The sequence below is a fragment of the Phytophthora infestans genome, genomic scaffold (genome assembly GCF_000142945.1).
Source record: "Phytophthora infestans T30-4 supercont1.3 genomic scaffold, whole genome shotgun sequence".
Taxonomy (NCBI): Eukaryota; Oomycota; class Peronosporomycetes; order Peronosporales; family Peronosporaceae; genus Phytophthora; species Phytophthora infestans.
Window position 1 is genome coordinate 2,173,304 of NW_003303756.1, and position 23,969 is coordinate 2,197,272.

A 23,969-nucleotide genomic window follows, 5' to 3' on the forward strand; every position below is an offset into this window, starting at 1 on the left:
ACCGTATGATCTCCTTTAAGTTCGACAATTACTTGAGCCCCACAAAGTCAAAGCTCAGCTTCGTCACCATGGGGCTCTGGAGGAAGGCGCTGACGTCCATGAACGCGACGCTTCTGAGCTCCAAGCAGTGTACGATGATTGCATTGGGCTATGTGGTAATATGTGCGAATTGGTGCTGATTGTGGCGGCGTTTTGTGGCTTCTGTGTCGTGACATCGATAGCGTTTGGTTTCCAGCTTAAGCTGCAGCCCGAGAAGGACATTTATCTATTCAACGCCAAGGAATCTGTTGCCAATTGGACTGCATCCAGTGACAGATCGATTGGAGGTATACTATTTCAAGCTAGTTCTCGCTGGGTGGTGCTGGATGTCTATGTCTCCGGTGTTACAGTAGCTCAAGTTGGTGTTTGTAGGCCTGTCCGAGTGTAGGTGGGGATTCTACAAAGGCGAACGAGAAAAAGAGGTTACAGACGAGGTGCAGGTCTCTAAGAGACTTATTCACCACGTGAAGAACAAGGATAATGTTCCTTCAGGTGAGCTGGATTGTTGTCGAATGGCGATAGTGTCTGTACTAACTTATTCATAGCGGTATTTGCTGGACGATTGAGCATGGATTGCCAGCCGACAGAAGTGGGTGTAGTTCGAAGTGGCTACTGCGCGGTGCGAGCGTCTGTGTCGCAGGAGCTACTACTCCATGGATACGAAGGAATCACAATGCGAATTATGACGGACGGCCGCGAGTACCGCATGAACATGCAAATGGAGAGCTGGAATCCCTTCAACTTGTACATGGGTTTTATCCGGACGCCACCCAATGAGTGGGTGGATGTTACCGTGCGTACTTACACTTTATTTCCTTCTTCTTTTTTCTTATCTAACGTGAGTTTTAATTATCTGCAGCTGCTATTTCGCGACTTCTTGTTAACGGCCAAGGGCTTCGTGAAACTCGACGATGAGACAGAACTCGATCCTTCCAAGCTCAAAAGCGTACGAGCTGCTCGAACTCACCAGATGCTACTTAGACTAACCAAAATTTGTGTTTATTTGTTGTTTTAGGTCGGCTTTGCAATTGCTGACCAGAAGGAAGGCGACTTTGAGCTGCGTATCCAGTGGATTAAGGCAGTAGCACAGTTAGGGCCGTCAGACAAGGACAATTACAACGATGACGACGACGATGACCGGTTCGTGGCGAGATTTCAATGGCTACATGTGAAAAATCAACTAACTCGACTTGTGTTGCTTTTTAGCTACGATAACTCCAAGAACGCTAAGGACTACTTCCGGAAGCCGGCAGATTTAGTCATTTAACAATGTAAAGCGCTGCTAGCATCTGTGAAATCTCTTTGCTAATGGTAAAAATGGCAAGGCTGCGGCAAAGGAAATAATGAATCTAGTTTTGGCACCTTGCGTAATGTTTCCAATGTGAACAAGCACGTTTGTGTATATCTATCTATCATGGTGTTTAGTGCTCGGTGTGCTTAGACTTCGTCCTCGTTCAGCAGCATGTTGGGGATGCCGTCGATGATAGGGAAAGCACGACCTGACTCAGGGCACACGAGCTTTCCCTGCTTCACATGCACCTCCAGCAATGCGTGGTGGATCTTGCGCAGCATTTCTTCGTCCGTGGCTCCTTCCTCAGCGGTAGGAAGCGTCTCTGGGAAGCCGTCTGCAAGCTTAAGCGCCTTCGCTCCGGTCAGGAAGGCGTTCCAATCCAGTTTGGTCAGCATTTTACGCACAAACGCGGCTTGGAAGTCGCAGGCCACGACTTCTACCTCCTCGGCCTCAATAGCGAGAGGGTAGCCATTTTCAACGCCCTTCTTGTTGCACACGAGCAGGTTGTGTGTGATGAGACGCATGGCAATGAGAGCTGGAAGGGACTCGCGTTGTGGAGGTGAATGGAAGAGGTGTTGAACCGAAAATAATACTGTAGTACCGGTATTCCTATCTAGTTTTCGGTGTATCCTAGCTTAGGCTGCCAATTTTCGGGTGTGTAGCCATTTGTTATCGCTGTGCTTTTACTTATCATGAAGCACTACGCGTTTGGTGTATTGGCGCCCTTGCCCTTCAGCAACTCGCCGCGTCTTGCCATGATTCAGACAAGTTTTTGAAGATAATATTTACTCCGCTCTGGTATTTATGGCTCAGTCGAGTTTGGCACCTTGTACACGGCTTACCGCAAACTCTTTTTGACAATTTATATGTTTTGCTCCCACGTGGAAAAGAATACAAGTAACAGGATGATGGAGATCATGCCACCGAACATAGCAAAGATAATGCGGCGCTGATTTCTTCGATTGAGCTCCTCAAGTTCGTCGTTATAATACGGACCGGGGTCGATCTCGAGATCAGGGCGAATTCGGTACAGTGCCTCTTTCTCTTCGAATGTTAGACGGCTGCATAGAACAACAATCAGCCATAAAATTCAATACTTTCATCCTCTTTTCGTTCGCTTACCGTGGCTCTCGTCCGATTGAAGACGTGCTAGCGTGGATACTCTGTGCTGCCTGCCGGTGTGCGTGGTCTAGTACGAACTCTACGGACGCGCTTTTCCTTAGTCCGTTACCGCTCGAAGTCTTGCTGGCACTCATGCGTAAAATCGAATTCCGGCGTTGCATTGATCCATATCCCTGTGGAGGGTCCATTCTGCTGTGGTCGTTGTTCTTTGAGGTATGTGAGTTACCAGATAGTAGTGCAGTGGTGACGCCGTCGCGAGTGCGTAAGCCGGGCTCTGAGCGCACCGCTGTGGTAAACAGTGTCGGAGATGTCGTCATGGTGGACTGGGTGATGATACTGACAGCGTCTGGTCCCGTGGGCACCCACGGATAAACGAGCTCGGCGTTGGGTACATGTTGCATAGTGGCGGCAGCTACTGCCAGTTGAAGTGGCGGCGGCTTGACAATCAGAGCGCTACTCTCTCCGTTCACAGGACTGCTTCTGCTCGAGTCCTCCTCTTCTGGTTCGTCAATATCGAGGCGGAGATCACACACGGGAAGCGCCGCCTGCGGGTCTGCCATCGTCTAAAGAGCCTCCGAGGAGCTAAAAACTGTCTGGATTCGAGCACGAGAAACGTCGCACGCGCCGTGATGTGCGCCACATGACGAGAAGGTTCTTTGCACATCCGAAGCTGTCATGACACTTCAAGCTGCAAAATTGTCCGGTCCCGAATTGCACCTCCTTACTTTTGTTGGAGCGAATTTGCTGTCTTCATCCACACGTATGAGAACCGCCTTTGACCTTTTGAGAACGAGAAGATGTGCGCACGTAGGGGTAGGATTCCTTCTCGGAACGAGTAGTATTAAACTTCAAGTGAAGTATTATAAATTTAATCAGCAATTGTCGTGAATTAAATGTCTATCTTTGTTGGTTTGAGGCTCTATTGTTTAATTTAATGTGCTTCTCCGGTGCTTTTGGGATCAATTGACCTTTATAATTGTTTGCATAACAACAACAAAAATGATCGCTCGCTACAGTTTTGAATATTGCTAAATGCATTCTGGTTTTTGGGGAGCTAATTGTCAAACGTAGCAGACGAAGACTTCGATTATCGTCAAAACTTGTAAACTAAAATAAACACAAAAACATTTCAAAAGATAGGAAATGTTTAAGTAAGCTCCCAAAAAAACAAAAACACCTGTTGTCGAATTTGGCTGGCGCGAGTCATTTGCAACTTTTGCAACGATGGAGCAGTTCGACGGCGACGCGCCGCGCAACCACGTGGAGGCGGAAGCTCGCGAGGAGAAGAAGAATCACCGCAAAGACAAGCCTTGGGATAGCGACGACATTGACCACTGGAAGATCGACCCATGGCAGGACGAGTTAGAGGACGAGAAGGATACCGGCAAGAAGATCAAAATGCCTGGTCTACTGGAGGAGAGCTCTTTCGCGACGCTCTTCCCCAAGTACCGCGAAAAGTACCTGCGTGAGGTCTGGCCTATTGTCACCAAGGCTTTAGATGCGCACAAAATTTCCTGCGAGCTTAACCTGGTGGAGGGTAGTATGACGGTACGCACCACTCGCAAGACCACGGACCCGTACATTGTGCTCAAGGCACGCGACCTCATCAAGCTACTAGCGCGTAGTATTCCTGTGAATCAGGCCGTTAAAATTCTGGATGACGATGTGCAATGCGATATCATCAAGATTGGAGGCCTCGTGCGCAACAAAGAGCGCTTCGTCAAGCGCCGTCAGCGTCTTGTTGGGCCTGACGGAGCCACGCTCAAGGCCATTGAACTGCTCACGAACTGCTACGTGCTAGTGCAGGGTAACACCGTGTCGGCTATGGGCAGCTACCACGGTCTACGCAACCTGCGTAAGATCGTAGAGGATTGCTTCGCGAATGTGCATCCGATCTACAATGTCAAGCGCCTTATGATCAAGCGTGAGTTGGCTAAGGATCCCAAGCTCAAAGATGAGAACTGGGAGCGTTTCTTACCTACATTCAAGAAGCAGAACGTGCAGACCAAGAAGCCCAAGAAGGTCCGTGAGAAGAAGGACTACACGCCGTTCCCGCCAGCACCTACAGCCAGCAAGGTGGACAAGGAGATCGAGAGTGGTGAGTACTTCATGAAGGAGCACGAACGTAAGGCTATGAAGAAAGCCAAGAAGCACGAGGACAAACTACAGGTGCTGCAGAAGCGCAAGGCTGACAAAATGGCCGAGTACGCTGCCCCCAGCGAGAAAGAAACCAGCAAGAAGCGCAAGAAACAGAAGGCGGAAGCTCAGGAGGAGAACAAACGCGCTACTTCCGTTGAGGCGCTCAAGCAGAAGTTCCTCAATCAGAAGGTGAGTGATAAGTTGGACCCTTTGTTTCTAAACCGAAGACTTTTGTTTCTAATTTTTGTTCAATTTTGCAGAGCGCGAAGACATCAGACTCTAAGACTGCTGCTTCTGTGAACGATTACTTGGCTGTTCCGTCCAAGAAGAAAGCAAAGAAGGCTGACGCGTAACTAGACTCAATCCATGGCATTTCTTTCCTCAATTATCGTCATTTTCCACATTTCTAACCAACGGTACTCTTTTGAAAACCATGAAAGGGCGTGGATATTACGGAAAGTCAAGCGAGCCGGGATCCGTAAGTATCGCAAATCAAAAGCAGTGCTCCATGTCCGGGCATTAAAATCAGAGCCATATTCCAGTTTTGCAACGCTCGCTCTCGTCTTCTTCGCGAGACTCGGACGTCAACGACGACCGTAAACTGCCCAAACGGTCGCCAGAGCTGGAATCTGCCAGTTCTACCGGTGCGTTTCCAAGCAATGACCCGGATAACAGAAGATACGACGGAGAGTAAACCAAACCAAAAAGTACAAGGCGGTCTCGAGAATGCCGATGTGCAAGGAGGATCTGATGACTTGGAGCAAAATACTCAAAAAGTGAGCATCAATGGAGAGCAAAAATATCTAGAAGCTAGTGAGAAAGCTGCCGAGCAGCCAGTTGGACTGGTGCTGGCGCTCTTTTACGACGGCTTCGTCTGTCGTCATATGACCAAAGAAAATGAAGGCGTCGAGGGCTTCGCTCAGCCTTACGATGCTGAATCCAGGTGGGTGGATACGCTTTTGCTAGTCAACGCGACTATTAGAGCTTCAGGACTAAAACGTATCTATTTGATCTTTTAAAGTTATTTTCTAGCCTGTATCGATAACGGACGCGTCCCTGAAGGACTCCCCGAGATGGTTCGCAAACGTCATTTCGGATCCTCTCGATTCTTTTCACGTCCTTGATAACATGTTATTGTACGACGTAGATCGCATGTGCACACTACAATGGCAGTGTGGTCGCTGAAATCCGCGACTACAGAGAGTTGCGAACCGCCTTATGCCCAGTATCATCCTCGTTTTTGCCTGCTGCGTCGGCGCAACTTCTAACAGACTCTGAAATTGAGTCTGGCTGTCGTGTATGGCACGCGATATTGCTGCCGGGTAAAAGCCCGTTGCCGATTCATCCCCAAGTTGCTCCACAACTGGAGCCACCGACACTACAGTCGATGTTTGACCACTTCCCGGATGTCCATCCGAGTGAGTTGGAGACGCTCGCAGTGGACGCCAAGAGACAATTATTACAAGAAGAAGACGTTTTGCTTTCGTCTTCATCGACAGAATCGTCATCTCCGCCAGATGACGTGCGAGGGTTTAGCTATTTCTCGACCGAACCGCGTGAAGATGACAACAATGAGGGACCGACTAGGACGCCAACTACGCGTTCGCGCTGGCATAGTCGGTCGGAAACTTCTCCGCCAGCTTCATTATTATCTCCTATCCAGCGAAAAAGCGCACGGTCCACTTTAATTGGTCAAGAAGAGACTGTAACCAAGCGTTGTAAACGACATATCCGGACCAAAGTGAAGGGATCCAAAGTTGATCAGAAATGTGAACAAAATGTCTGTAATCGGAAGAATGATAGCGCAACCAAGTGGCATGTTTCGGGTGCTACTCGTGATCACGAGATGGAGGAGTGCGAGTCGCCTAGTTGTCGACATTCTGAACCTCGTCGTGGCTACAGTGAGCTGCTGGGCGAGCATACGGCTCAAATCACACCACTCCCAGCTACTCAATTATTCTTATCGAAGTTGAAAGGTAAACGACGACGGCCAGACGGCAACGAATTGCTGTACGGCAAACCTGCGTGGGTGACGATCGCCCATGTTGGAAGATTTTTTCGTGCTGCTACACGTCTGGAACGTGAACATTCGCGCTTCCTTCATGTCAGAGCTCTTTCATTCCTAGTGCGTGGTCGATAGCTGTGACTTAAATCTACAATTGCTGCTTTGTAGACGAATGCACGGCGACTAATGCAAGCAGAGAAGACGTCTCCTGCAGACACTGAAGTAGGTTTTTTTTTACGTGATGCCATTTACTGTAGACTAATTAATCTAATTATGTTAGCATGTAGCTGGAAGCATGCGATATCTCGCGCGACAGCTTGGTGATCTGTCCCGACCAAGTGACGTGATTGCGGTGGCAAGTGCTAGAGATATGAGAGCAGCAGAAGACGAAGGACGGGAGCTGCGAGCGCCTGATTGGGTGGATATTGAGGAACAAAGTCCCTCACCGACGTGGCAGGCTTCGGTTGCGTTAGTATCACCAGCTAACGAACCTACTCTTCTGTTTGGGTCCACTAGCATAGACCCAGATCAAGAGAAAACCCCGAGGAACATCGTCGACAATGCTAGCTTGATAGGGGATTACCAACCCACAGCTGCAACGCCACATTTCAATGCCTTCGACGAGGATGGCAACCTTCAACTCCAATCTGCTTGACAGCGCTTTATTTATACTGAATAAACGCACTAGCACATTACAATAAGAAGGCAAAGGTACTCCTCCTGTTTGTACAGTTCGATGCCACTTTTGGTGCCTATTATTTAGAGGCAACAAGGTGACCGTAAAGTCCGTCGCACGCGTCTTCCAGCAGATCCAATACGTGGTCGAAGCCACCTTCGTACCATGGATCAGGCACACGCGTGGTGTCCTTGAAATTTTTGCAGTAGTCGGTCATCATGGAGATCTTCTGCTTGGCGAGGTCACGGCATGGTGCGCCACCCCAAGCATCCGCAGCCTCGAGCATTGCCGCCTTGTTCTTGTCCTCCATACAAATGATGTAGTCAAGCTCGTCAATGTCCTGTTTGTTTAATGGCCGCGAGCGAGACGTCATGACGTAGCCACGCTTCTTAGCTTCCTTAGTCATGCGGGAGTCTGCTGCATCTCCCTCGTGATACGACCAGCCACCGGCGCCATACCAGTTCGGATTGCCGCCGCCAGTGCCGCACGAGTCGATGTGAAACGATGATGCATCCGCCCCTGCTCTATTGGCCACAATACCTTTAAGCACCGCTTCGCCTGCCGGGCTACGGCAGATATTGCCAAGGCACACGAACAACACGCTCACCATATTGAAATGCTAGACGCTTGCAATTTGGATACCTTGTGTACAGAACATTAATTTGCGTGCACCACGTCGCTTCTACAGCAATAACGGATCGCAGCAGAAGGTCGGGGCAACTATGGGCAAGAAGAAGCGACGCGATGACGGCGCCGGCGAGGCTGCGCAGCGGCGCATTTTCTGCTATTACTGCGATCGCAACTTTGATGACGAGAAGGTGCTGATTCTGCACCAGAAGGCGCGTCATTTCAAGTGCCCTGCCTGCCACAAGAAGCTTAGTACCATCAGCGGTATGATCATCCACACCCAACAGGTGCACAAAGAGACGCTTCAGAGCATCCCAAACGCTAAGCCGGGCAAAGAAAGCGTCGACGTCGAGGTGTATGGCATGGAAGGCGTACCAGGTGAGATTTCACTGGTTCAATGCGTTGATATAGCAAAAAATATTCAAGTCAAACGGACAATAACGTATTTTACTTTGCAGATGCTGATGGAAACGTCCCGAAGAAGCCCCGGTTGGACGCGCCTATGATGGGCGGCTATCCTGGTCGAGGGGTGCCGTTTATTGGTGGCCGGCCGCCTCCTCCGATGCAGTTTCCAGGCGGAATGGCCCCTCCTGGTGTTGGAATGCCGATGAGGCCTCCACCTCCACCTCGAGGTTTTCCTGGGGGTGTTATGCCGCCACCTCGTATGGCGATACCACAAGGTTACCCTCCGTACGCTGGTGTGCCTCAGCTGTGGGCAAGAGGTCCTCCGCCACTTGGAACTGTGATGTCACATCCTCCAGTTGCACTTGGTTATCCAAGCCAACCGACACCGATGGGGATGCCGCCAGGAGCTCATCAGGGTGTGGCAGTCAGCAATACAAACGTGTTCGATGGTGCCGCTGAGAAGGCAGTGAAAAACGACCTGGGACTGGTGTATGCCGACGAAAACGTATCCATGGTACGTGTCTAATATCTCTTCAAGGTGTTGTGTGTCTTGGAACTAATTTTCTGACATGACAGGAAGAGAAACGTGCACTTCGACCGAAATACGCTTACAAGCCTCTGGGATTAACTGCGACAACGGGTGGAAACGGAGTGGCCTGAGATGAGTGGCACGTCTGCAGTGGAGCCGACTAACAAACATACAAGTATGGTACGCTTTAAACGCATTGATGAATGGCTTAAAAGAAACACCCCTTTTACCTCACTTACTTACTAGTTGTTGATGGCTAACTACCGCACTCACAAGCGTGCGAACGACGTCTATGTGAGTTCTGGGATTGCTGGTAGATATCGAGCGGTCTTCTTTTTGTGATTCTTATTTGTTATTTTGATTTATTATAGCACGACAGACACCAAAAATTTGTTGGAAAACGCAACTTAAACTCGACTTGTTGACTACAAGTCTGGATAGCCACCATATTTGGAGCAGTAGCTCTTGAAGGTCGCAGACACGGGACTTGAAATCTGCTCCAGCTCGTTCTCTTGCTCGTTGTAGTCATCAACAACATTGTTGCTGACTTGTACGTCTGGCTCAACGTTTGCTTGGCTCCAGTTCCACGTCGGGCCAGGTACGTTGATCTCGATCCTGTTAGGTCGAGGACTTCTGCCCACACTACCGGTGCTGCTAGAGAATGAGGACGCCGATTGAGCTGCCGGGTTCTCATTATTGTTGGTCGTAGCAGTCGTATTATTGACAGAAACCATGGACTGGAAAGCTGCGAGGTTGAATGCTCGTCTCGAACTGTACCCATTGTCATCTCCGCCAACGCTGCCAATGCTCCCAACTGATCGACTGTGACTCATCCAGCGAGTCAGCGGATTATTACCAAGCGAGTTACTGCGACCGACCGAGCTATTATTGTTACCAGGTTGATAGGGTATTGAGCTGCGTCTCGCATGGGCTGGAGAGTCGTAAGCGCGAAGAAACACGTTGGTCGGGGACGCCACAGAGTTTCGGTGCTCCAAGATCTCCTCTGGTAAGGATAGTGCAGCTACAGGGCGCAGTGGAGGTGTCATAGGAGGCTGTTGGTAGCCTCCAGCTCCTTCACTGTAATGGCTTCTTAGGAACGAACGCCGAATGATTCTCGTGTGGGTCTTCACTTCTTCCTGCGTCACATTGCGGTGCTTGCCTTCCTGTTCACCATTGCTGGCGTTAAGATCAACGAAAATGCCAGTGAGACTCATAACCAGCACAAGACTCGGCATCGTGAGTGGAGTAATGACGAAGAGAGACAACGCCGGGAACGTCACCATAAGAGCCAAGAGTGCCGACCCACCGCCGTTGGATACCGAAGAATTCGTCATGCTGCTGATCTCCACGAGCGAAAGCCAAACCAAGTAGAAAGCTTGACCGATCGTTGCGAACTGGAAGAGACGAAGCAGCAACTTCGGACTGTTGAACCAGAATCGGTCGTCGTGGTGATGCAGTTGTCGATGACACAGAGCTGACATCTGCATCCGGATCACAGCACGGACAGCTAGCGCTGCAGCCTTGAACTTCTTTGGAGCCTTCTTGCGTCGATTCTGAGCCCCATCTTCAGCGGGATTGGAGTCGTCCTCGGTTGAATCTTGGACAGAGTTCGGTGGAGAGTCGGCATCAACTAGTTGGTTGCGTTTACGGCCTTTGGTACGAGCTCCGGAGCCCTTCATCACTTTGTCGAGACGTGCTTGGATGTCTCGGTTCGTGATGATACGAAGACGGTCGTCAACGATGCCACGTAGGATCTTCAATACTTTAAGGAAGATAACGACGTTGACAAGTAGCAACGAGCCGCCAACGCCAATGAAGATCCAGTGATCTTGATCAGGGAAAATAGACGGCAACAGACAAATGACGAGCAGGATGAGGAAGCCACTTGGATGGATGTTCGTCATGTGGTACAGCAAGTTGCGCATACAGAGCACATGGTACTTGGCATACGTCATGCGATTCTCTTGCTCGTCTTGTGTTGGTCGGACGCCGAATAAACGCTCCATCTCCGCTGGGTTCTTGTAAATGTAGCCACTTCGATTTTGACAAATATTGTAGGCAAGGATTTCAAAACTTTTCCAGAGACTCCACTGCCTGCGGATATTGAAGTGGAAGCACCAGCCTTCCCGTTGATAGCGTTGCAGTAGTAGACTGTAGGCACGCGATCCCATGACCAGATCCATACCGGACGGAGCTCTTGCTCTCGTTGTCGTCGTACGGTTCCCTACGTCAGCATCGGAGCGCAGTTGAGCGCGCATGGCAATGTAGTAGTCGTCAGACGGCGTGTCGAGTGTGCGCTCGCCATCGTCCATGAAGCTGCTGCCGGAGCTGTACGGATTTAGATCGCGAGCCAACGAGGACGCGTCTCGGATGAAGGAATGGCGCATACGACGACTCCCGCCGCAGTCGTCTCGATCACTACTGATAAAACTGGGATATTGTGGGTCGTACGTGTCGTCGTGGATGTCACTGATGCTCTCTCGACTTTGATCCGGTTGGTTTTTGATCTCCCAGACGAGTTTAGGCACGACGGTACCGATGAAAAGAAGTAGTAACACAATGACGATGAAGTAGATCATCGTTAGGAACACGATGTAGTGGAAGAACTCGTAGAAATGCAGTTGTTCCGACGCCGTGAGGTTGTTCAACGCCAAAGACTTCAAGGCTCCACTTGTGTTTAGCGTAAAGATGACCATGGACAAGAAGCCCAGGATCATCACTTCCTCAAAGATGCGGTTCACAATCTTACGAAGCTGCGGACACTTGATGGCGGCGCGAACGTGGTGGATCAGTCGGTCCACCCCGATGGACACGGCCACGATCACAGTCAGTAGAAACACGGCAGTGCGGAGGTTCTCGTGCAGACATTGCGTGTTGCCTACGCCCAGGAACGAGTTCGAGTTGTTGCAGTACGGGTTTCCCTCTTGGCCTCCTCCAGCCAGTAGTCGTTGCACGTCATTGTGCATGTCCAGAGGTGTCTTCACTACTCGGAGCAGCGTCTGGCCGCTGACATTGTTCAGTGTGAGCAGCGCGGCGAGCAACGCGGAAGACTTGACAGGCACGCGAGCACCAGTAGGACGAGCTCGTCGCCGCAGTTTCCCTGAGGTGGGGAGAGCTGCGACAACGCTCATAGTTATGTGGGCGTTTTGATCACTGGAAGGTCGCAAATGTGAGCAACAAGGCAAAAGCAAAAGTGATGTCTGTGCCTAATTTATTAATAACAATCGCTTCGTTGTACACCGCTTCGCCAAGCAGAAGGTAAAATCGGTGGTTACAGCTGCTCCACAAAGTGCGGTGCGTTCGGGCAACGGCTGGGCTGGTCAACGCCCCAACGCCGCCGTTTGCCTTCTTTTTCACTGACCCACAAAAAGTCATCTCGCGCGTCTGGCGGCAAAATCCAGACGCTCGAGATAGGAAAATTGACCGCAGGCAATGATACTGTATCGAGTTTTTTCGATGTGTCCATTGCGACTGTGATTTGGAGAAGATTCCGTTAATTACTAGCGTGGCTGCTGACAGTATGCGCAGAGGACGACAGCGGAGCTGCACTGGGCTGGGCACGAGATTCGAAGCGATGCTCGACGAAAGTTCGGCGTCGCGTCTCCTGGACTAGGGCGGCAAAAGAGCAAGTACCTGAGCTGAAACGCGTCATTACTTGGGTTGCGGATCAGATGCGCGCATAAGACCAAACTGAAGCTGGTGCAAGCTTCTTCAGCGCTGTTGATGACGTCGGACGAATCGGCTTGTCGTCATGGTTTCGTGCAGACTGCAACATGCCCATCTCCCTCTAACGTCACCAATCGTTCGACGCTGAGCTGTGTTAACGAATGTATCTTTAGTGTTGGTTGGTGACACAAATTAGGAAGTGCTTAACGTCAGTGGCGTGCATGACCGCGGCCGACGGCGGTGTTTTCGACCAATGTACATGTGCCACCGCACTAACGACGACACTTCCGGGTAGCGCAAACACCGTCTAACGCTATAAAGGAATTTGAGGCTCTTACTCCCGAATTTGCTCGACAACCACGTACCAATAAGACTAGTGTCGACGCACGCCTGCTGGACGCATCTCGAGCTCACATTGAGTCCCTGGGCGACAAGGCCGAAGACGCCTTCTACACTATCGACCTGCAGCACGTTGCGAGTCAATATCGACGCATGGTGACGCATCTTCCGCGTGTGCTTCCCTTCTATACCGTCAAGTGCCACCCGGACACGCACGTCTTGGCGCTGCTAGCTAAACTCGGTGCTGGCGTGGATTGCGAGTCAATCGGAAGTGGCGATGTCACTAAGCCACGGAGTACCGCCTGAGCGCATCATCTTCGCCAACACGATGAAGCAGCGCTCGCACTTGCGCTTTGCTCGCGAGCACAACGTGCCTCTCACGGTATTCGACTCGATGGACGAGCTTGTCAAGATTAAGCGCGAGTTTCCCGAGGCGAAGCTGGTGTTGCGTCTACAAGTCGACGACTCCAAGGCGCGTCATCAATTCGGACCAAAATTCGGTACTCCAATGGCTGACGTCCCGGCACTACTGGAGACAGCAAAGAGCCAAGAACTTAACGTCATTGGCGTGTGTTTCCATGTCGGTGTCGGTGTCGGTGTCGGTGTTCTAGAAGCAAGTGCGTTTGTTGACGCGATTGAACGTGCCAAGCAAGCGTTCACCATGGGTCTGAACGCAGGATACAAGTTTACACTACTGAATCTTGGCGGTGGCTTCGCTGGTGACGACCTGGGGCCTGTCACTTTTGAAGCTGCAGCACGAGCTATAAACGGTGTGCTAGATCAACTCTTTCCCGAAAGCAGCGGGGTGAAAATCATCTCCGAACCGGGAAGATATTTTGTGTCAGCGTGCGCCACTCTCAGCGTCAACGTAATCGGGAGAAAGGTGGATCCAGAGCTCACCGTGAGTGCACAATCTTCCGCGGAAGGAAACGCTGATCTGCCACGTTACATGTACGTAGTGAACGACGGCAGACACGGATCTTTCAGTACGCCACACTTGTGTGTGGTGTCTACTCCCGTAGTACTGAAAACAGCCAACGCTGATGAGTCGAAAGCTGTGCCGTGCAGTGTGTGGGGTCCGACGATGGACGGCAAAGATGTCATTGTCCGAGAGACGTAACTTCCCGTTCTGGAAGTTGGTGACTGGATCGCATTTCCCAGCATGGGAGCCTACAGCTTCGCGACAGGCTCCACCTTTAACGGATTCTCACTACACGGAGAGCTTCGAGTAAAACCCACAGAAAAAAGCTTATTTAAAGCCACAAATAACTTTCGTGTGACCTAATCTGAGACCCACAATAGAATCAAAGCCAAAACGCACGAAACGGCAATTTGCGGATACCAAGGGATCATCAATCGAGCTGTGATAAAAACAAATTGACGTTGAAGTCAGAAAGTTATTTTATTAAGTTGCAGCACAGTTGCGCTAAATTTAGGCAACTCAATCGGTTCATTCTCCAAAAACGCGAACAGCCCGAGCACGACCGCTCCGGCCAGATGCACGACCCGTTCTTTGACGAGGTACGCGCCCTCTTTTCGCGAAGCGATCATCTCTACACGACTCCTCTAACTCTCCTCTTCATAACGGCATTATTCTATCTCTAAACTCTCCAGGATGACGGAGAATTCGACGATCTGTATGGGAATCCCCGTCCGTCTGCTTCCTCTTTTTCTATAAAGCTGGAAACCCGTAAGAACGAGACTCGTGTCGTCCCTCCTGTGACGCCAGGAAGCCGTCCGTCGACTCGTAGCCCTTTGGCTTCTAGCAGCGTCGTCTCCAGGTCGTACGTAAGGGACAGAGCTGGCTCGACAACGAGCAACTTAACGGACCTGACAGCCTCAGGAAAGCCCGATAAACGCCGCAAACGGCGCGGAAGGCCACGACGTAAAAGCAGCCAGGAACTATTCGATGTCCAGTGGGAATCCGACGTCCGTGTGGCCAAATGCGGCCTCTGTCGAGCGGATTTTTCGCTCGTGAAGCGTAAACACCACTGTCGTCACTGTGGGCGCGTCATGTGCTCCGATTGCTCGTCCTTCCTGTACTTTGAGCTCTCACACCGCAAGCACAGAGTGTGTGTGCCCTGCAACAACCAGCTACTGGCTGAACAAGACGCGTACGACAGGGAAACGCTTGCAGGTCAGCGAGAAACGGGTGTAATGGACAATTCCAGTGAAGATGGACACCGTCTAGCGGCCGCAATGACTCCAATGTCGTCTACAGAGAAGATGAGGAAGAATCAGGACAAGAAAAGCGAGAAAAATGGACAAATATCACAAGTTCCAACTCCAAACCCGCCGCCCAGCAGGAAACAAGCAGAGAAGAAGCCGTCGAGCTCGCTATTTGACGGTGCAGACGACGATTGGTTCACGGATGTACCGAAACAACAAGCGAGTACTCGTGATAGCGAAGATAGCGACCGTGGCGGGTCGAAAGGACCAGGATGGAGAGATCGTGTCAAGGATACGTACACTGTCACGAGTGCGAGTGACGCGGTGCTTGTGCCCATGGCTGGAAGCACTTTAACCGCTGGAATTACAGGGAATGGCTACATCTCCGACCAGTTCCGGTACGATGTCAGTGGCCCAGGACTCGGACATGAAGACGATTTGTCAGTTGCGATGCCAAGACCGAGACAACAGACCGCTACGACGTATGCTGACCACAGTGTGAAGTCCAGTCGACTCACTGGGAATGGCTACTATTCGGAGCAATTCCAGTACGATGTGAGCGGTCCAGGACTTGGCCATGACGATGACCGATCGCTTGCGATGCCTCGACCCAAGCAACAAACTGCAGCTGTGCCATACAGTTATGACGACACCAGACAGAGCGTGTTTAGTGGCACAAAGCCTCGAGAGGCGACTGTGAAGAAGGAAAAGAAACCTCGAGCACGCGGGGACGAGAGCATGACGATGGATGAACTAAACCTTTCGTACTCGTCGGAGGACGAACCACGTGTGGCCATGCCGCGTCCTACAGTGACGTCCGTTGCGTCTACGCTCTATGACAAGGACGCTGATAAACTGGTTGTGGATGACTCGCCTGGTTTCTTTGAAGCTACTGTTGCGGAGCGAGAAGCACAACGCAAGAAGGACGAAGAACAACAGCGACAACTTGCAAGTGATATGGCTTGGGTGAATAGCTCAGCATTGCCACCGAGTGTGCCAGCTCATCGCTTTTCAAGTGGACAGGAGTCTTATAGCATCGTGGACTTGCCGTCACATACGTCAAACTCTCCAGTTGAGAGTCGTCAAGGCAGAAATGCTGGAGAGATTGTTGGAAATACGAAGGGAGGGTTTACTGGAGCTCTGAAGCGGTTCTTCGGCATGGGATCAAAGGAAGCGAAGAGGACGACTACACCGCCCAAGACTGTCAAGGCCACACCTGCTAGACCTGCAACAGAGAAGAGTACTGACAAACACAGTGAGGAGAAACACACGGACGACGTTGTACCGGATGAACTAAAGACAGTGGAACGTCACACGGTGGTGGATTATCACGGAGCTACTCGAGAAGATTCAGCTGCACAGGAGAGTTTTCGATACACTATGCCAGCGTCTGTCGTTGCTACGGGTGCTAGCGAAGCTTCGATGCCGGCGAGACTTGCTGTGAGTGAAGAGTACGAGCAAGTTCAGCCAAAAACTGAGCGTAAGCGTCGAGGTACGTTTGATGATCTGTTTGAGTCTCCTAAGAACAACGTAGGTGGCCACGCAGATCGAGCAGCGAATGGCTGGACTGCGCGTGTTGGGGAGAGTACAAGTGCAGCATCTGCAGCTCCTGGAGTTGGAGTTTCTCGCTTTGATCGACGACGATCAGTTGATGAAGCTGACGGCTTTACGCTTGGAGATGAGCCACAGCCAGTTCAGAACTCTGCTCGGACTGATGACCCTATTGAGGCATGGAGACAGTCGGCTGCCATGTCGATACTGAACAATCGAAGCGATACGAGGCAATCAGAAACGTCTGCGTTTACGTGGAGCAATGTGCGGTCAACTCCGGCTTTGGGGACAGCGACGTATGCTGTTCCAACGAGTCTGCAGCCTAGCGCGTCATCTCCGTACGAGTCTCTTGATACACAGGCTGCTCTACTTGGGAATATCATGGACGATCTGAACCGTAATGCGACGTCGAAGCCAACTCCAGGCAAAGAATCTGTTGACGATTTCTTTGCCGAGTTTGAAGAACCTAACGACTACGTGTTCGACCCAGCTACGGGTGGATACGTAGCAGCTCGAGTCCCACCACGGGCTCAACAGGTCAAGCGTTTAGAGTCGCCGAAGTCGCGGGCTGACAGGGATATCTACGAAAGTCTTGAACGTGATTACAACACTCCAGTTGTTGTGTCAACTGCTGCTACTATCACGTCGAAGAATGATGATGGCGAAGAAGTGGAAGACGAGGTTGCGGAGATTATTGTGGACAAGATCAGCTCTCTGGAGAGCGAGCTGGCGGCGCTGAAGTTGCTGATACGCAATCGAAAAGGAAGTGGAGGAAGTAAGCCGCGTGTCAGTCATAGAACTACGAGGCCAAGTGTTCGCAAGCAGAGTATTTTCGACAACGACAGCAGTGAAGAAGAGGGTGGCAAGAAGAATGACTCTGTTCGACCTGTGGCGAAGAGGGAGAGCAAACGAAGACCTCCCAGCAAGAAGAAGCCAGTCAAGAAACGCCGAGATTCATTTGCAGATCTGTTCGAGGATAGTCCGAACGAACAGGAAGGTCTGGGTGGGGCTACTAGCTACGAAGCGCTCTTCCAGACTGGAGCTAAGACGGCAGAAGCTAATAATGACGAGGACAGCGATGACGACGCAGGACTAGCACCAAAATCGGCTAAGAGACGGCCGAAGTCGAGGCGAAGATCAAGTCGAAAGATTAAAGCTTTCGTACCAGGTAAAGAAGGCTCCAATAGCGAGCAAGAGTTCACGTCACTTAAGGGACGACGTGGTAAGCAATCTCGACGGAAGGAGAGCGAAAAAGTGGAGGATACGGTAGCGAATTTGACTTTGGATGACGCAGAAGAGAAGCTGGTTGCGGTTAGTGTTGTGCCTGTTGCTAATCCCACGAAGCAAACCGAGGAGGAAGACCCGATTGATGCTCTGTTCGACACGTCCAATGACCGAGATGTGGCCAAATTGTACGGAGGCGACGGGCTTGATGAAAGGCTGAGTATCGAAGCGAAACTTGCGTCGACTCTGCCAAGTACAAGTGCGTTGTTGACCCAGGCTTCGTCGACGTCCTTGACGGATGACGAACCGACCAGTACAGCTGCAAACATGGAGTCTGTGGCATCATTAAGCCAGATGAATAGTGGCTTCTCGTACTCTGTGGATTCGTTGAGCTTGGAAGAAGCCGACGAGGAAGAGGAGTTTTCGATCAACTGGGCGAAAATGCGGAAAACCAAGTCACGAGGGCGTAAATTTCGCAAGTCGGGCTCATCAAAAACCATCGGGGATGCTACAGCGGAGAAGTCGACGGAAGATACTGTTTGGGAGACAAGCGCACTGGATACTAACTCGGAATTCAAGCTGGACGGAAGTGATCTTGCTGTTGAGGGCGAGGTACGAGAAGCTCCAGCTTCTCTTGCGGATACAACTTCCAACTGGATGTCCGTCACCACACTAGAGGAGACTGATGATGATGTGGATTTGAAGTCTCTGTTGCAGTCGGAGGACGGTGAGCCTCTGGAGACAGCTGAAAGTGCCACGAAGAATGAGGATGAACGTCATACTATTGCTGATACCGGCTCGCCTCCTGTCTCGATAGCTGCACCGAGCTCCAGTTTGAACGAGGTGATTTCAGCTGTGGAAATCGATGTACCACTCTCCAAAGTGAGCTCTGAGGAGTCTGTTGAAGCATACACAAGTCAGGACGAGAGAGAAGCTAGCTTCGACGTCTTCGACAAGTCTGGAGACGTGAGTTTCCTGTCAGCATCTTCGTCTTCGTCTTTGGACCTAAAACCTCTTAATCATGATGGTGGAAGTGAAGACGAAGAGAAGGAATCTCTCTCTGACGACGAGGCTTTCAGTTTTGAGATCAAGACGCCAAAGAAGCGGTCTTCTGTTGCAGACATACCTACAAGTATCGCCAGCAACGAGCCATCTCTTCAGTCGACGCCTTCAGATGAGAACGTGGAGCTCGGCAAGTACGCGACATCTTCAATTGACGGCAGTCTTGAAGATCTTGAGGAATCCCCGGTAGATGACGAGCCAGTGTTAGGGAAAGTGGAGTCTCAAGCGTTCGACACGGACTGGCAGCAGATGCAGGCAAAGGAAAAGGAGCGGAAGAAGCGACTGCAAGTCAAACAACGACAAGCGCAGCGTGACAAGGTACTACGGAAGCAAGGAGTATCCTCCAAGTCGCTCTCGAACAGCTCTGCAACTCCCGGCTCGACTAAAACCAAGAAGAAGAAAAAGGAGAAAGGCAAGGACGACGCAGCGTCATCCTCTTCGCATCACAAGAAGAGTCGAAAGCATCGTCATCGAGACAAAGCAGAAGAAGCGTCCGAGCCTCCGCGATCATTAACTGAGCTGTGATTTTTCAGACTTGAACAGTTACGGAATAGATACAAGCGTCCCAGTCTCCATGGACCAGGTACATTGTCAGAACCTCAACATTCGGTGCGTTTGAGAGGCTTTTGGTGCATTGCGAGCAGCCACAGGCGATGGACAGAAGGGATAATGTCCTCCACAGCCACACGATCACTTGGGTTAGCCGCCCAACCTGCTTCAAGGATCTCCGCGCAGCCTTTCGGGATCGTGGGAAGTAGTGGAGGTCTCTCTCCATTCTCCACGGCGCGATAGACTTCCAGATGCGACTTGGCTTCCCATGGACTCCGACTTGGCACCATGATCTGCCACAAGGTGATCATTAAGCTGTACACGTCCACAGCTGTACCGTATCGTGCTGTCTTGCCGCCTTTAATCATCTCTGGAGCCATGTAGTCGACGGTACCGGCAATCGTCATGGTGCCATCAGAGCGTGGACGCAACAAGTTGGCTTCTCCGAAGTCTGCAAGCTTGATGAGGAAGTCTTGACCCACTAAGAAGTTGTCAGTCTTGATGTCACGATGCAGTAATGGAGGCGAGAAGCTGTGCAGATAAGCCACAGCGCGACATGCATCCAGCCACGCCTTGAGTTTCGCTGCCAGTGTCCAGATCTCAGGGTTCTCACGTAATGTTGCGTCCAATGCGCCGTATTCGCAGAACTCGAAGATGAGAGAGATAGACGGTGGGACTACACAGAGACCGAAGAAGCGCACGACGTTGGGATGCGACAGCTGAACGTTCAAAGCTGTTTCCCGGGAGAATCGCTGCACTTCCTCGTTTGTGACTTGTACGTCGGTGTAGATCTTGAGTGCGATGGGGACACGGGTGTTTCGACGTAGCGTCCCACGCATCACAATGGACGTAGCACCTTGGGCGATAATGCAGTCCAAAGCTAGAGCTGAGAAGTCCACAACGTTGTGTCGGTGCTCCTCGATCATGTGGTGTACGTCATATACCGAGGTGCGAGTGGAGAAATTCGTGATCATGCCACGCTCCGAGAGTAAATTCACGTACCGACGCATTGCACTGGATGACGCACTTGTACCCGTTCCGCTGTCATCGATAGCCAGCCAGTAGCGAGTATCGGCACGTAGTGAGAGCATCACCGCTACGACAGTAAGCGAGTCCAGTCCCGTGGCAATACAGTGAACAATCGGCAACGTGGTGGCTGCATCCACATGCGCAATTCCCATGACGGAACTCAAGATATTAGCGAACGAAGTGACCACAGCAGTGACGAAAAAGAAGTCGAAAGTGGCTCGCGCGTGGAAGACGAACTTGGCCCAGAAGTAGAACAGCAAGAGCAGAATGTAAATGACCATCGCGATCGCGTCTGCAAGGTCGTGGCCAACCTTGTACAACGTCATGTAGCAGATCACTAAGACGACACACACCGCGCCAGAGTACGAGATGGCGCGAAGAACGGCTTCTTGAGAGACACTACGCTGGATCATGAGCATCGGCAATAGCTGCAACACCCAGACGGAAGGCATGGTAACTACACTGCATGGGTAGTTGGGGTCGTCCTCCAATGTCAACGGCTTGTACGTCTTGTCATTGTCGCTCTTGTACGCTTGGAAGCTCACGAAGTACAACACCAATCCAGCAGCTGACAGCGCAGCGATCGTATACCAAATCGCTTCGTAACACGGAAGCATAAACGCCGACTCTGTCAGTAAAAAAACATGTTAAAAACAGTTAGATAAGTAATAAAAACTACATAAAAAACAAAAACGTACTGAGGTTGGAGCTGATGCTGCATGGTGCACTTCGAAGCACACGTTTACGACTGCGGCTGCAAAGCAACCCCATCCACAGTGCCACGATGAAAAACACGACGTTGTTCACTGTTGGGATGATAACTCCAGCCAAATACGCTGTCGACGCCGTGTAGCTTGCCATACCTCCAGGTAGAGCACAGCGCGCCACCATGTGAAGCTGATCGGGTGTGGCATCCGAAAGGACCTTAGCAATGGCCACAGCGAGCGCGACACCAATCACCGCCATTGACAACGTCACGTTCAGTTCGAACGAGTCCCAATTGGGCATCAAGCGTCTCCAGAGCGACACAATTCTGTGTCTCAACCGCCAGCGATGTATCTGTCGGTTCTGCCACTTACAGCATCGCCGCAGTCTCAAAGCCCAGCGAGCGCCACGTTTTACAGGCTCCATGGGTGGAATTCCGTCTAGAAAACTGCTGCGTGACCTGGTGTTCTCACTAGGCGTATTGTGGCCCAAACTCTCCCCTTCTAACACCTCATTTCGTGCAGATGCGTTAGTGGAGCTCGTGAGTCTGCTACCGCGTCCTTCGCCTTTCTGTTCCAGCACTGATTGCAATATCGATGAGCCTGCAGGTTGCACTCCTAGTCTGTGTCCTGGGTCCTGTGCTGCAACCTGTTGTACGTCTGTGTCAATGAGAATCGAAGCTTCTCGGGTGGGCATAATATTGGCTGGAGTGGTGAAGACGCTGGCTCCAGGCATCGGAAACAGGTCGCTGATGGATTCTCGACGTCGCAGGTTAGCGCGATGGCCTCCACCTTCGCTTCGGGTGCCGTCGTCATCGCTGTGGGCTGTCGGTGTAGGCGGGTATAGACGACGTAAAGAATGCAGAGAATGAGGCGTGCGGTACGGTTCGGGCCGGGTACGTAGAGTCCCTCCGTCGCTGTGTGTACCGGGAGAGTACTGGCCGTTGCTATCCAGCAGCACGAAGCTCGAGCGCGGCGATGCCGCGGCGTGGTCCTGACCGGGAGACGGCATGCCGCGTTAGAATTCGAAAAGAGACTTTAGAAATGCTGGTCAATGTATTGTGTGTAACGTCATTTTTGTCGGTAAGTACCGTAGACATTCGACAATGAACTGTACTGTCGTAGATAAACAGAAAGCAAGCTACAATTGCGGACTTTATAGAAAGGGCGTAAACTTTCAAAAATGTACAGTGTGGTTTTAAGTCCCATCACCGACTTGCAAAGTGAAACTGGTCAGTCTTCCCAATCAAGCACTATGACGAGCCCTTCATCATGTGGATGAAACTTCTTCAATCAAGAATGCAGGTCAAAAGTCATTCACTCCGTTATCGCAAAACTATGTGGCAAAAAGGCGATAAAAACATAAAAGCAAACAAGTTGAAGTGCAACAACCTACTTGTTGGCCCCCTGGTTGTGGTCGTTGATAGCCATGACGAGATACGCCGTGGCCGTCTTCAGGAACATGTTAAGGTTGTCATGCAGCTCTTGCGTCATGGTGGCCGGCGCCGCACCCGCTAGTGGGTCAACCTGGCCAGTAGAAGCCATTGCTGTAGCTGGCAGCAATTGAGACAGAGTGCTGGCCGACAGCGAGGCCTGAGCGGCAGCTACAGCGTTGATAGACTCCGTGTTCAGCTCGTCCTGGACTTCTGATCGTTGGAGTGTTCCCGTCAAAAGGAATTCACTGACACTTGCAAGCTCCACTTCATCACTAAAATTGTCTCCTATAGCAGTCACAAAAAGACACAAAAGTCTAATAAATATACAGCCTTGTAGTTCAGTCAGCTACGTCTGATCGTACCTGCGATCAGACTGCACAGCTCGACGTGAGGAAAGTCTCCGTTCTTCTTAAGTTGCTCGAGTTCTTGTTTGTTCTCTCGGTGCTCTTGGATGAGCTTGTCCCAGTCCTTATCGCTCTTTGGGAACGCATCGAGATCACCCGAGAAACCAGTCAATTGCTTGAACTGCTCGTACGTTTGCATCAGTTGCAAATACTTGTCCTTGAATTGCTCTACAATTTTTTACATTGTACCAACAAAATTAAGTAATTAACTAATTTATCCATCTCTACTATCAACAAGACACGCACCTTCAGTGAAGTTGGTCTTGCAGTGCTTGTTGAGCTCAGTAGTGGCTTCAAGGAACACTTGTTGGGGTTTGGTGGCTTCCACGCTAGCCTGAGCTTTTTCTCGCTCGATCTTTGCTTTCCAGCACAAGAACAACACCAATTTCATCTCGTTCGGACCCCACGTAAACAGCCGTGCTCTCTTGGTCTCAGATAACTGTCCAATCGTTCCACTTGAACGCTTGGCTGTCCTCGTAGTCGGAGTTCCTCGAGGCGAGACTGTCAGTTCGTCCCTTTCGATAGCAATACGACGGCAAATATCGCAATGAGGGAAGCCAGACTTCTTAAATATGCTTAGTCGGGGGGCGCTGTCGGGCATGTCAAGGATCAGTTGGTCCCAGTGCTCATCGCTCAAGTTGCGCTTCCCGCCCACGTCGTTAAATAGTTCATAGTCCATCATTAGGCGCGCATACTTAGACTTCAGCTGATCTGTAGCGCAGCATGTTATTAATGTGAACAATAGTGCTTTACTGTGGCTGCATAGTTGAGTTATGACGTACCAACGTTGAAGGTGCTCTTGCAACGATCATTGACCTGCTCAGCCACACTGTCCCAGCCCAGACCCTTGAGACCTCGGTCTGTGCGCAGCTTTGGGTCTCGACGTGTCTTTTCGAACACATCGAGCAGCACGCGCTCCCTGGCGTGATCCCACACAGCTCGTTGGTAGCCCCACGCTTGCTTCATGGTCTCTCCACTCAATATTGATAAGAGATCAAAATGC

The 23,969-nt window shown here is 51.0% G+C and overlaps 11 protein-coding genes across 11 annotated transcripts; 6 read left to right on the forward strand and 5 right to left on the reverse strand.

The window, feature by feature from the left end:
* Window positions 1-58: 58 nt before the first annotated feature.
* Window positions 59-1,306, forward strand: PITG_02447 (uncharacterized protein; the record flags this gene model as incomplete). The annotated part of the gene is made up of 7 exons (XM_002907326.1): window positions 59-129; window positions 222-326; window positions 412-531; window positions 585-832; window positions 899-985; window positions 1,055-1,179; window positions 1,246-1,306. 7 exons carry the CDS (start codon window positions 69-71, stop codon window positions 1,304-1,306), a joined length of 807 nt encoding a protein of 268 aa, XP_002907372.1.
* A 170-nt stretch (window positions 1,307-1,476) lies between these two features.
* On the reverse strand, window positions 1,477-1,854 carry PITG_02448 (uncharacterized protein; the record flags this gene model as incomplete). The annotated part of the gene is made up of 1 exon (XM_002907327.1): window positions 1,477-1,854. The coding sequence occupies one exon, from the start codon at window positions 1,852-1,854 to the stop codon at window positions 1,477-1,479; it is 378 nt and encodes a 125-aa protein (XP_002907373.1).
* A 338-nt stretch (window positions 1,855-2,192) lies between these two features.
* Window positions 2,193-3,204, reverse strand: PITG_02449 (uncharacterized protein; the record flags this gene model as incomplete). The annotated part of the gene is made up of 2 exons (XM_002907328.1): window positions 2,193-2,391; window positions 2,453-3,204. 2 exons carry the CDS (start codon window positions 3,010-3,012, stop codon window positions 2,193-2,195), a joined length of 759 nt encoding a protein of 252 aa, XP_002907374.1.
* A 472-nt stretch (window positions 3,205-3,676) lies between these two features.
* PITG_02450 (ribosomal RNA assembly protein mis3) lies at window positions 3,677-4,944 on the forward strand (the record flags this gene model as incomplete). Its single annotated transcript, XM_002907329.1, has 2 exons — window positions 3,677-4,780; window positions 4,861-4,944. The coding sequence occupies 2 exons, from the start codon at window positions 3,677-3,679 to the stop codon at window positions 4,942-4,944; spliced, it is 1,188 nt and encodes a 395-aa protein (XP_002907375.1).
* Window positions 4,945-5,250: 306 nt separating this feature from the next.
* Window positions 5,251-7,251, forward strand: PITG_02451 (uncharacterized protein; the record flags this gene model as incomplete). Its single annotated transcript, XM_002907330.1, has 9 exons — window positions 5,251-5,281; window positions 5,414-5,534; window positions 5,613-5,667; window positions 5,739-5,816; window positions 5,961-6,113; window positions 6,168-6,347; window positions 6,498-6,695; window positions 6,877-7,046; window positions 7,143-7,251. 9 exons carry the CDS (start codon window positions 5,251-5,253, stop codon window positions 7,249-7,251), a joined length of 1,095 nt encoding a protein of 364 aa, XP_002907376.1.
* Window positions 7,252-7,295: 44 nt separating this feature from the next.
* Window positions 7,296-7,882, reverse strand: PITG_02452 (uncharacterized protein; the record flags this gene model as incomplete). The annotated part of the gene is made up of 1 exon (XM_002907331.1): window positions 7,296-7,882. One exon carries the CDS (start codon window positions 7,880-7,882, stop codon window positions 7,352-7,354), a length of 531 nt encoding a protein of 176 aa, XP_002907377.1.
* Window positions 7,883-7,976: 94 nt separating this feature from the next.
* PITG_02453 (uncharacterized protein) lies at window positions 7,977-9,071 on the forward strand (the record flags this gene model as incomplete). Its single annotated transcript, XM_002907332.1, has 3 exons — window positions 7,977-8,277; window positions 8,358-8,818; window positions 8,881-9,071. 3 exons carry the CDS (start codon window positions 7,995-7,997, stop codon window positions 8,962-8,964), a joined length of 828 nt encoding a protein of 275 aa, XP_002907378.1.
* Window positions 9,072-9,258: 187 nt separating this feature from the next.
* On the reverse strand, window positions 9,259-11,964 carry PITG_02454 (uncharacterized protein; the record flags this gene model as incomplete). The annotated part of the gene is made up of 4 exons (XM_002907333.1): window positions 9,259-9,522; window positions 9,565-10,386; window positions 10,516-11,754; window positions 11,821-11,964. 4 exons carry the CDS (start codon window positions 11,962-11,964, stop codon window positions 9,259-9,261), a joined length of 2,469 nt encoding a protein of 822 aa, XP_002907379.1.
* Window positions 11,965-12,872: 908 nt separating this feature from the next.
* Window positions 12,873-14,123, forward strand: PITG_02455 (ornithine decarboxylase, putative; the record flags this gene model as incomplete). Its single annotated transcript, XM_002907334.1, has 2 exons — window positions 12,873-13,914; window positions 13,975-14,123. 2 exons carry the CDS (start codon window positions 13,167-13,169, stop codon window positions 14,121-14,123), a joined length of 897 nt encoding a protein of 298 aa, XP_002907380.1.
* A 212-nt stretch (window positions 14,124-14,335) lies between these two features.
* PITG_02456 (uncharacterized protein) lies at window positions 14,336-18,002 on the forward strand (the record flags this gene model as incomplete). The annotated part of the gene is made up of 7 exons (XM_002907335.1): window positions 14,336-14,359; window positions 14,453-14,992; window positions 15,164-16,210; window positions 16,460-16,541; window positions 16,614-17,095; window positions 17,210-17,824; window positions 17,919-18,002. The coding sequence occupies 7 exons, from the start codon at window positions 14,336-14,338 to the stop codon at window positions 18,000-18,002; spliced, it is 2,874 nt and encodes a 957-aa protein (XP_002907381.1).
* Window positions 18,003-19,443: 1,441 nt separating this feature from the next.
* Window positions 19,444-22,138, reverse strand: PITG_02457 (protein kinase; the record flags this gene model as incomplete). The annotated part of the gene is made up of 2 exons (XM_002907336.1): window positions 19,444-21,050; window positions 21,121-22,138. The coding sequence occupies 2 exons, from the start codon at window positions 22,136-22,138 to the stop codon at window positions 19,444-19,446; spliced, it is 2,625 nt and encodes an 874-aa protein (XP_002907382.1).
* Between the last annotated feature and the right edge of the window lie 1,831 nt (window positions 22,139-23,969).